At 42.4% G+C, this 11,359-nt stretch overlaps 2 protein-coding genes across 3 annotated transcripts in view; one reads left to right on the top strand and one right to left on the bottom strand.

Annotated features, from left to right (window-relative positions):
- The window catches only part of CASP8 (caspase 8, apoptosis-related cysteine peptidase), a 65,099-nt gene extending 62,779 nt beyond the window's left edge, over positions 1-2,320 (top strand). Inside the window, exons 8-9 of one of the 2 annotated variants that reach the window (XM_011949935.1) lie at positions 316-817; positions 1,962-2,112. In XM_011949935.1, the coding sequence (XP_011805325.1) occupies positions 316-817; positions 1,962-2,097 (638 nt within the window). In that variant the 3' untranslated portion in view covers positions 2,098-2,112. Of the gene's footprint in view, positions 1-315; positions 818-1,961; positions 2,113-2,241 lie in introns of those variants that run through there. The other variant, XM_011949936.1, reaches the window with a different exon arrangement.
- A 1,543-nt stretch (positions 2,321-3,863) lies between these two features.
- ALS2CR12 (amyotrophic lateral sclerosis 2 (juvenile) chromosome region, candidate 12) overlaps positions 3,864-11,359 on the bottom strand; it is a 52,686-nt gene continuing 45,190 nt past the window's right edge. The window contains exons 9-12 of the mRNA XM_011950007.1: positions 8,614-8,676; positions 5,213-5,302; positions 4,973-5,082; positions 3,864-4,297 (exon numbers count right to left, since the gene is read on the bottom strand). Coding sequence (XP_011805397.1) covers positions 4,171-4,297; positions 4,973-5,082; positions 5,213-5,302; positions 8,614-8,676 — 390 coding nt within the window. The 3' untranslated portion in view covers positions 3,864-4,170. The remainder of the gene's footprint in view (positions 4,298-4,972; positions 5,083-5,212; positions 5,303-8,613; positions 8,677-11,359) is intronic.

Genomic DNA, 11,359 nt, shown 5'->3' with positions numbered 1-11,359 from the left:
CCCTTCCTGTGTCCAAGTGTTCTCATTGTTCAGTTCCCACCTATGAGTGAGAACATGCAGTGTTTGGTTTTCTGTCCTTGTGATAGTTTGCTGAGAATGATGGTTTCCAGCTTCATCCATGTCCCTACAAAGGACATGAACTCATTCTTTTTTATGGCCACATAGTATTTCATGGTGTATATGTGCCACATTTTCTTAATCCAGTCTATCATTGATGGACATTTCTTATCTATCAATGTTATGCCCACTGTGCTCTCCAGCTCTGGTCTGTGAATTACTGTGGTATAACGTGACTGTTCAAATTTCACTTTTCAGAGGCTTTGACCGCGACCTTTGAAGAGCTTCATTTTGAGATCAAGCACCACAATGACTGCACAGTAGAGAAAATCTATAAGATTTTGAAAACCTACCAACTCATGGACCACAGTAACAAGGATTGCTTTATCTGCTGTATCCTCTCCCATGGAGACAAGGGCATCATCTATGGCACTGATGGACAGGAGGCCCCCATCTATGAGCTGACATCTCAGTTCACTGGTTTGAAGTGCCCTTCCCTTGCTGGAAAACCCAAAGTGTTTTTTATTCAGGCTTGTCAGGGGGATAACTATCAGAAAGGTATACCTGTTGAGACTGATTCAGAGGAGCAACCCTATTTGGAAATGGATTTATCATCGCCTCAAACGAGATATATCCCGGATGAGGCTGACTTTCTGCTGGGGATGGCCACTGTGAATAACTGTGTTTCCTACCGAAACCCTGCAGAGGGAACCTGGTACATCCAGTCACTTTGCCAGAGCCTGAGAGAACGATGTCCTCGGTAAGTTTTGCCTACTCAGCCCACCTCACTGTTACACTACCTTCCCCTCCTATTCCATCACCACTACTGTCTACTCACATTCAGAGACTATTAGAAAGTGATAGGTGGTTTAGATGACATCAACAGGTCAGAGAACTGTGCAAGGGGAATGGTTTCCATTCATCTCTAGATGTCTAGCTGTGGATCACATAGCTGTACTTCCCAGGTCAGTTACAAAGTGGGAGAGTGGCAAGTGTTAACATCCTTAGTTTATAGATGGAAAAGCTGAGATGTTTTATTCCTTTATTCAGCACCTCAAAGGACAATCAGTGTGTCACAGAGCAGGAAAGACTGGTAAAGTCATATAGTCCAGCTCTCTGTCTTTAGGCCAAAACATGAGTGAGCCAATTCAACTAGTTTTGGAAATCTTCCAAAGAAGGCCGTAACCCAATTCAATGTTTAACATCCTCCAACTCTGTCAAAAGTTCTATAAGAGCAAACCATCCTTAAAACCTCTTGGTGCATTATGGGAAATAAACAGCAGGTTCCTTTTAGCCCTGTATTTCATGTTTTGAGTATATGAAGAGTGAGAATTTCCCACAACTTAGATCATGAATCTAACTTAGATTTTGTAACTTAGATCATGAATCCTGCAAGGTTTCCAGGGCTAGCTCCGAGGTAGAAGAAGAGGTTGCCTAACAAAAACGCTAAGAGATCCTGGTGAGAAGAAGGTAGGAGTAGCTGCAGGAGACACTGTACTTTCACTTGCCTTAAGTTTAATTGCATCAAAGATGAATCCACAGATGCAATGTCAATTTGAGGCAGAGAGTATTGGGGGGGCATTGAAGCAACTGTGGGAGCCAAGTAACATGGAGAAGAGTGAGATACGCACAGGTCAGGAGAGAAAGAAATCAACTCTAATATTGACACTGAGGTTTCTGACGGTCAAAAGAGTTCCTGAATAAACCAAAAGTAAGTTATTAAGCTCTGAGACAATGCATTTACCAGGAAAGTTGGGGTAGGTCTTGGTTTAGCAACTGATTGTTTCAAATGACTGATATTTTGAGAGAAGAAACTACAGAACTATCTCTGAGCACAGCAGAGGAGACAGTTCATCAGTTGCTTTCCCCCACAGATAGTCACAATGTTATGTGATGTCTTTCAGAGGCGATGATATTCTCACCATCCTGACTGAAGTGAACTATGAAGTAAGCAACAAGGATGACAAAAAAAACATGGGGAAACAGATGCCACAGCCAACTTTCACACTAAGAAAAAAACTTGTCTTCCCTTCTGATTGACAGTGCTATTTAGATATATAACACTATGTTTATTTACTAATTTTCTAATTAGTTAATTTATTAGTTATTTTGCACTTTTTTGTAAGAGCTAAAGTTAATAGGATATTGACAACAATAACACTGTCTCCTTTTTCTTATGCCTAGGGCTTTGGGAATGTTTTTACCTGGTGGCAATAAATACTAGATGCCTGCAAAATCCAGCTATGAATAGAGCTGGATTTTGATTCAAATTATTATCAACATTAAGCCCACTGTTAATATTCTATTAACTTTAATTCTTTCTTGAAGTCAAATTCCACACTACCACATCAAAAAATATTAGAAAAACTATGGTGGCTCATGTCTATAATCCCAGCACTTTGGGAGGTTGAAGTGGGGGGATTACTTGAACCCAAGAGGTCAAGGCTGCAGCGAGCCATATTCATACCACTGCACTCCAGCCTGGGCGACAGAGTGAGACCCCGTCTCAGCCTGGGTGATAGAGCGAGACCCCTGTCTTGAAAAAAAATTTTATTTTTTTTGAGACGGAGTCTCGCTCTGTCGCCCAGGCTGGAGTGCAGTGGCGTGATCTCAGCTCACTGCAACCTCTGCCTCCTGGGGTCACGCCATTCTCCTGCCTCAGCCTCCCAAGTAGCTGGGACTACAGGCGCCCACCACCACTCCTGGCTAATTTTTTGTATTTTTCAGTAGAGACAGGGTTTCACCATGTTAGCTAGGATGGTCTCGATCTCCTGACCTCATGATCTGCCCGCCTTGGCCTCCCAAAGTGCTGGGATTACAGATGTGAGCCACCATGCCCGGCCAAAATTTTGTTTTTAATAAAACAAAATTTTGTTGAAATCTTTTAAACATTCAAATTATTTTACAAGTTTTACATAATTTATCCCCAAACTTGCTTTTTGCCTTCTTATTGCTTTCATGATGTATATATGCTTGGCTAACTATATTTGCTTTTTGCTAACAATGCTGTGGGATCTTTTTATGCATTTGCATTTGCTCTTTCATCTCTGCTTGGATTATTTTAAATCGTTAGGAATTAAATTATCTTTAAAATTTAAGTATCTTTTTTCAAAAATATTTTTTAATAGAATAAAGTATAATTTGATCTTATCACTCCTTGGAGATTTTTTTGTGTTTGATTTTGGTTTCTGCCAATGACATCTCACAGGTGGAAAACATCTGGACCACAGACATGTTCTACTTGAGTCTCCCATGATTGACACACACAGTTGTATTTTTAAAATTTGTTGTCAACGTTTAAAAATTAGGAGATATCACATAAAAACCAGGATACCTTCTTTGAAAAAAATCATAATATCTGACAATATTGACCTCGTGCTTTTGCATGGCAAAGGTCTGAGAAGCAGCTTCTTCAGATGGGACAGTGCTCTGAAGGTCATTCTTCTCCACCCGTTGTGCCCCAGCCCTGCCCAAGCCCCTCTACTGAGGCTGCTGTCAGTTGTCACTTACCACTGTGCTTATGCAATTTTTTTCCTTGTGTCTAGCCCACTTCACTTATTTATGTTGCCTGCCCTGTGGGTGTCTGAATTCTGGTGATGGTCCAGAGAAAGTGGTAAGAATCATCAGAAACCCTTCCTAAGTCATAGGTTAGGGAACATGATTGAGAGGTAGGGAAGTAGGGGGCATGGGTATGAGAGAAAAAGGTTTTAGAATAAAATCAACACATCATCTTTTTTTGCTACCTAAATGCCCCAGGGGACAAAGGTACACCCCCCCCAAATATAGTAAAAGTTCAATAGGAAGAAGGCCTTCAAATCTATTTCTTTCCTATGAAATACATAAAGGTGGAAGAAAAATAGTACAAAACTCAGAGAAAGCTCAGCTCCCAGTACAGAGAGCATCATTTTTCAATGAAGCGTCCGTGATAAGCTGTGAAATTCAGATGAGAATTCAAACATTTTCAGCCACTCAGAAGAGAGCAAAAATAGAGTCAGAGCAACCCAAGAACTAAACTCATTATACACATGTTCTTAAGAAAAGCCTCCCAGGAGTTTCCTGGGCCTACAGAAATGGTGTGCCAACCATCTTCAACAATGGAGAGCAACTTTATGTTTACGATTCTTGTCTTTTCTTGCTACTATCTTCCACAGTGTCAGAATCATCCTTAGAAACAGTAATAGAGGCCAATCTCCCAGAACATTCTTCATACATTTCTTCATTCTTAGAAATTATCTTTTGCCTGTAAAAAGAAAGGAAAGATGTATCAATGTCAACTCAAAAGCTAGAAAGGGTATAGGATATTTGGGGTGCGGGGAGAGCAGTGTGCCTTTGTTCCTTCACCACAGCAGTCTCTCACTCATTACTTCCAGTGTTTTTGAATTTAGTGAGGTATGGTGTTCAGGTGACTGAAGTCCTGTATGAGGAATTTTCTACTAAATCAATGCAATAAATAACTTTCCTCTGTTAAAGTATTGACCAAAATTTATTTTAATGATTTAAGATGCAGCTTCAGGTAACAGTACACCTTCTGATCCAAAGCTGATTTCCATAGGAACCAGAAGCAGCTGCATGTAATGGTAAGACCATCAGACTCCCAGGGGAGCTGGATTTAAAAACCACCCTCAGTCATAGAACTGAGCAAACTCAGAAACTGGGAGATAAATTTCCTGTGTTGTTTTGCACAGAAACAAGGACACAGGTGAATGGGAGAAGCGTAGACACCTCTCCACTCCACCTCAAGTGAACTATCTGGCTTTGTGTCGCTGGCCTACAGTGACATACCTCCCTCCCGAAAATGCCTGTGCCTTGACATAACTAGGGAGCACTTGGTCTATCTTCCTAACCCATTCCTCACTCAAACTCCTTCCCACTCCTAAAGAGAACTCAGCCATGTCTTTTTCAGCAGCAGCCGCACTTCAGATGAATGTTCTCTTCCATCAGGATCTGTATGGTGTACTTATACTTTTCTTCAGTTTCAGCACACTTGGTTTGAAGCATTTTCTCCAGATTTCCCACTGTAGCTTTCTGAGGAAGACAAACATTTTAAAGCCATTTTCCCCAACCCAGAGCCATCCAGGGCAGAGCTATACGGCAGAGCTGGACAGAGACCTGGGTTCTTCCCCCAAACCCCATCCCCACTCCAGCAGGGACTCACCTCTTTTTGGAGTTCCAATTGGGTATAGTAGAGGTTTGCGTTAAGTGACTCTAGGATCAGGGCTTGTGCATGCAATTCTTCCTCCATGACCTGCATAAGAAGAAGTTGTTGCAGGACATCATGCCGATGTCTATTTATTTAGTCTCTTCTCCAGGGCACCTGGCCTATAATGCAAGGGAGCAACTTGAGCTACTTTTGCATCACTCATGGCCACTCACACCCCGTCAGTCCTACCTTCTCTTTGTCTCACTCACGTATATCCTTCTCTTCAGCCTCACCAGAGCTCACATGAATGGTTACGATGACAATCAGTTATTCATTCACTAAGCTAGTCTTTATTAAATACCTACTACTAATTCCAACTATATGACACTCTGGAAAAGGCAAAACTATAGAGATAGAAAAAGGATTAGTGGTTTCTAGGGATTTGGAGGGCAAGGGAGGGATGAATAGGTGGGGGAGAGGGCACTTTTAGAGCAGTGAAACTATTCTGTATGACACTATAATGGTGGCTACATGACATGATATATTAGGCAAAACCCACAGAATGTACAACACAAAGAGCCCTAATGTAAACTATGGACTTTAGTTAATAAGAATGCATCCACAGTGGCTCATCAACTGCAACTAATGTGGCACCCCAATGTAAGATACTACTAATAAAGGAAACTAGTGGTGGGGTGGGGTGGGGTAGTATATGGGAACTCTCTGTACTTTCTGCTCAATTTTTCTGTAAACCTAAAACTGCTCTAAAAAGTAGCTTCTTGAAACAAACACACAAACAAACTTCCACTAAAGAATGAATAGAAGCCTGTGCAAAGGTCCTTAGAATGCAAAATGCTCATTGTGTTTGAGGACCCAAAGGAACACCAATATGGCTGGAATAGAGACAGTAAGGATAGAGGGCCCTGGTGAGGAAATACAGGGGAGCCTGGTGGCATCTGAGAGGACAAGGTAACCTAAGAACAATGGGGACCCATTGAAGGGCGTTAAGCAGAGAAGTGAATGCACGTATCTCACTTGCTTATATTATGCTCCAGGGGATGGACTGGAGGGGCAAGAGGGAAAGCAACGGAACTAAGGAGGAGAATACTACAGTCGTGCAGCTGAGAAATAATGGACTAGGGTAAGTGACAACAGAGTTGGAGGGACGTGGATGAATGTGGAATATGTTATAGAGGATTGGCTGAGGCTGCTGGGTTGAATTAGGGAGAGTGAAAGGAAAGAAGAAATCAAGGATGACTTCAGGTCTAGGCTTAGAACAGCTGAGGGAGTTGACAATTCGGGGGCTAAATCTCTGGTGGATAATTGAGAGTGTGGAGCTGGGCATGTTAATTTTGAGGTGCTTGTATGTCACTTATGCTGAAATGTCAAATGGGCAGTTGGATGTACAAGCCTGGAGCTCAGGAGAGAGGCAAAGCTGGAGGTATCAACCCAAGTTATCAGCACAGAGATGGCTTTTACATCTGTGTGAACAGATGAGCTCTCCAAAGGAAAAATGGGAGATAAAGAAGAGAAGTGGGGCCTGGGAACCAGCCTCAAAATACTCCAGGACTTAGAAATTAGGTGGGAGAACAATGGGGTGCCATTGAAGGGTTTTAAGCAGAGTTCTAGTTCTAGTAAAGAAGATTGAGAAGGTGTGACCAATGAGGTGAAGGAAATGCCAGAAGCCCATGAAAGCTAAGAGAGGTGAATGTTGCAAGGAGAGAGTGATCAATTGAACCTGATACTGCTCATGTCAAGTGAGGTGAAGCATTGTTTGGATTTGGAAACTCAGAAGTTACTTGTGATTTTAACAAGAGCAGTTTCCATGGCTGGGATGGGAGCAGAAGTCAGGTTGAGGTGTAAATGGGAGATGACCCTTCTAATAGGTTCTGCCTCCCGTCATTTTGACTCTTCAGATTCTCCTTCACATTGCTGCCACAGTTGTTTTCCCAAATAATACTCTCCTCCTCAAAAATCTCCAGTGGCATCCCATTTGGAGAAAAGCAAGTGTTGGGGCAGGGAGCGGAGCCCTTAAATAGGGTGGCATCTAAGAAGGTGGCATTTGAATAAAGACCAGGATGAGGAAAGGAAGGAAGTCATGTGGATATCTGGGAAAGAGCTTTTCAGGAAGAGAGAATATCAAAGCCCCCAAGGTAGGAGCATCCTGGCCTGTTAATTAAACAGCAAGGAGGCAAGTGCCTCTGGGGTGGAGTGATGGAGGGAAGAAATAGAAAGAGACGCGGTTAGAGGAAGGAACCACCAGCAAGGAGCAGGTAGAACAATCCCCAGAGCCAATACAGGGCTGGGAACAGTTCATGGTCCCACCAGGCAGAGTAGAAAATCCTTCTCATACAGAGGGTGTGGTGTCGAGTACTCAGAGGGTATTACCTCAACAGTGGGGGAAAATTAGTTCCACACTAAAGACTGCTTTAGTTCTGCCCAACAAAGCTTAAAAAGCAAGGCTCAAAAGGATCAAACTGTTTCCAAGCAACTTAACTACATCCCAGGGCAAAGCTCAAGATTATCTAAGGGAATATAAAAATATTCAGCACCCAACAAGGTAAATAGCACAATGGCTGACATCCAAGCCAAACTTACCAGGTATGCAAACAAGGAAGTATGACCATAAATGAGGAGAAAAATCAATGAAGAGAAACAGACCCAGACATGACACAAATGACAGAATTAGTAGACAAGCTCATTAAAATAGTTATTATAATACACTGGGTATATCTTCCTCCAAAACCCATTTCTTGAACTTGTAGGACACCACAGTCTGTTTACCTTTCAATGATGCTGAAGCCCTGCCTGGGCTCTAAGATAGAATTCATTTATAATGCCTTTATAATGACTAATATTTTCTCAAACATGTCCATTCTGGATCCAAGTCAAATTCTCAGTGATGGAAGAATTACACATCACCTTGTGCATTTGAACAGCTCCTCTTCAGTTGTCTCCCACAGATTGCCATAATTTGTCCCAGACTAGAGTCCCTGAGGAAGTCATCGTGTGTGAGGTACACTCAGAGTTTAAGGAGGGGCTTGGTGACAGAGTTCCAAAGGAGACAGTTTTATACTTTTCAGAGCTCAAAGGGAAGAACTTGGTGTTTTATAACTGAAAGATCATTTGTGGTTTGAACCTTGCTAGAAATGAAAGTCATTCAACATTGAAGATCACATAGTATATTGCTGATCTATTTGTTCAAATCAGACTTTAAAAAAGATGCACTGGCTTTATTTTACAGATAATTTCAAAAATTCTTTTTAACTTACTGAATCCAGTAAACTCAGCTTAAGGTCTTCCATTTCTTATTGGTTTTGGAGAAATTATCATTGATTCCATTATACTGACAGCCTGTTATTTTACTGGTGTGTTTGTAATATACCAAGTCCACAGGAAAGGAAGAAAAACCTTACCTTTTTGTTTTTTCTCAGCTCTTCTAATTGCAAGGTATCACTTTGATGTTGTTTCAAGAGCTCCTAAAAACAATTTTATTAGGAAAAGGTTAGCACTGTGGTTCTGGCACATCTTCTAGGGAGTTAAGAAAGCCAGGCTAGGATTCAGGAATATAATATTCACCAAAGCTTAGACACTACTATAATGAAGCGCACATTATAAACTAGTGACATGACATGTTGAAGTTAATGAAAATCTTACTTATGTTCAACCTTATCACACTGACAAATATTAAAAGAAATTACATTTTCGGCCGGGCACAGTGGCTCAAGCCTGTAATCCCAGCACTTTGGGAGGCCGAGACGGGCAGATCACGAGGTCAGGAGATCGAGACCATCCTGGCTAACATGGTTGAAACCCCGTCTCTACTAAAAGCTACAAAAAAAAACTAGCTGGGCGAGGTGGCGGCGCCTGTAGTCCCAGCTACCCGGGAGGCTGAGGCAGGAGAATGGCATGAACCCGGGAGGCAGAGCTTGCAGTGAGCTGAGATCCGGCCACAGCACTCCAGCCTGGGTGACAGAGCGAGACTCTGTCTCAAAAAAAAAAAAAAAAAAAAGAAATTATATTTTCATCAAAAGCTTTTGTTAAGTCAGTGTATAGATTCGATACTCTTAAGAATTAATCTCTCCACAGATTGATCTTTATATTCAATGAAATCCCAGTCAAAGTATCAGCAAGTTTCCTTGATAAGCAAATTCTAAATTGACAAGCTAGTTCTAACATTTATGTAAAAATACAAAGAATGCAGAAAGGCAAAATAATCTTGAAAAACAATAGCAAAGCTAGATAACCTTTGCTACCCGATTTCAAACCTCAGTAGTCAAGACAATGTGTTGTTAACCTAAGTACAGAAAAATACTCAAACAGAATGGAGAGTCCTATACCCCCAAATACAACAAAGACACTGTATTAATCTGATCTCACATTTCTATGAAGAACTACCTGAGAGACTGGGTAATTTATAAAGAAAAGAGGTTTAAGGCAGAGGTTCCAAGATGGTCAAACAGGAACAGCTCCAGTCTACAGCTCCCAGCATGAGTGACGCAGAAGACGGGGGATTTCTGCATTTCCACCTGAGGTACCGGGTTCATCTCACTGGGGCTTGTTGGACAGTGGGTGCAGGACAGTGGGTGCAGCCCATGGACTGGGAACCGAAGCAGGGCCAGGCATCACCTCACCTGGGAAGCGCAAGGGGTCAGGGAATTCCCTTTCCTAGTCAAGGGAAGCTGTGACAGACAGCACCTGGAAAATAGGGTCACTCCCACCTTAATACTGCACTTTTCCAATGGTCTTAGCAAACAGCACACCAGGAGATTATATCCCGCACCTGGCTGGGAGGGTCCCATGCCCACGGAGCCTTGCTCACTGCTAGCACAGCAGTCTGAGATCGAGCTGCAAGGTGGCAGTGAGGCTGGGGGAGGGGTGCCCACCATTGCTGAGGCTTGTGTAGTTAAACAAAGCAGTTGGGAAGCTTGAACTAGGTGGAGCCCACCGGAGCTCAAGGAGGCCTGCATGCCTCTGTAGACTCTACCTCTGGGGGCAGGGCATAGCTGAACAAAAGGCAGTAGAAACTTCTGCACACTTAAATGTCCCTGTCTGACAGCTTTGAAGAGAGTAGTGGTTCTCCCAGCATGGAATTTTGAGATCTGAGAACGGACAGACTGCTTCCTCAAGTGGGTCTCTGACCCCCGAGTAGCCTAACTGGGAGGCACCTCCTAGTAGGGGCTGACTGACACCTCATACAGCCAGCTGCCTCTCTGAGACAAAGCTTCTAGAGGAACTGTCAGGCAGCAACATTTGGCATTCTGCAATATCTGTGGTTCTACAGCCTCTGCTGGTGATACCCAGGCAAACAGGGTCTGGAGTGGACCTCCAGCAAACTCCAACAGACTTTCAGCAGAGGGTCCTGACTGTTAGAAGGAAAACTAACAAACAGAAAGGACATCCACACCAAAACCTTATCTGTACATCACCATCATCAAAGACCAAAGGTAGATAAAACCACAAAGATGGGGGGAAACCAGAGCAGAAAAGCTGAAAATTCTAAAAATCAGAGCACCTCTTCTCCTCCAAAGGAATGCAGCTCCTTGCCAGCAACAGAACAAAGCTGGACGGAGAATGACTTTGATGAGTTGAGAGAAGAAGGCTTCAGATGATCACTAATAACAAACTTCTATGAACTAAAGGAGGATGTTCAAACCCATTGCAAACAAGCTAAAAACCTTGAAAAAAGATTGAAAGAATGGCTAACTAATATAAACAGTGGAGAGAAGACCTTAAAAGACCTGATGGAGATGAAAACCATGGCATGAGAACTACATGATGCATGCACAAGCTTCAGTAGCTGATTTGATCAACTGGAAGAAAGGGTATCAGTGATTGAAGATCAAATGAATGAAAGGAAGTGAGAAGAGAAGTTTAGAGAGAAAAGAGTAAAAAGAAATGAACAAAGCCTCCAAGAAATATGGGACTAGGTGAAAAGACCAAATCTGCATCTGATTGGTGTACCTGAAAGTGATGAAGAGAATGGAACCAAGATGGAAAACACTCTTCAGGATATTATTCAGGAGAACTTTCCCAACCTAGCAAGGCAGGCCAACATTCAAATTCAGGAAATACAGAGTACACCACAAAGATACTCCTCGAGAAGAGCAGCTCTAGGACACAAAATTGTCAGATTCACCAAAGTTGGAATGAAGGAAAAAA

The sequence above is a fragment of the Colobus angolensis genome, unplaced genomic scaffold, assembly GCF_000951035.1.
Source record: "Colobus angolensis palliatus isolate OR3802 unplaced genomic scaffold, Cang.pa_1.0 Scaffold30, whole genome shotgun sequence".
In the NCBI taxonomy this organism is placed as follows: Eukaryota; Metazoa; Chordata; class Mammalia; order Primates; family Cercopithecidae; genus Colobus; species Colobus angolensis.
Note: the sequence above shows the minus strand (reverse complement) of the source record. Positions and strands in the feature narration are given on the sequence as shown.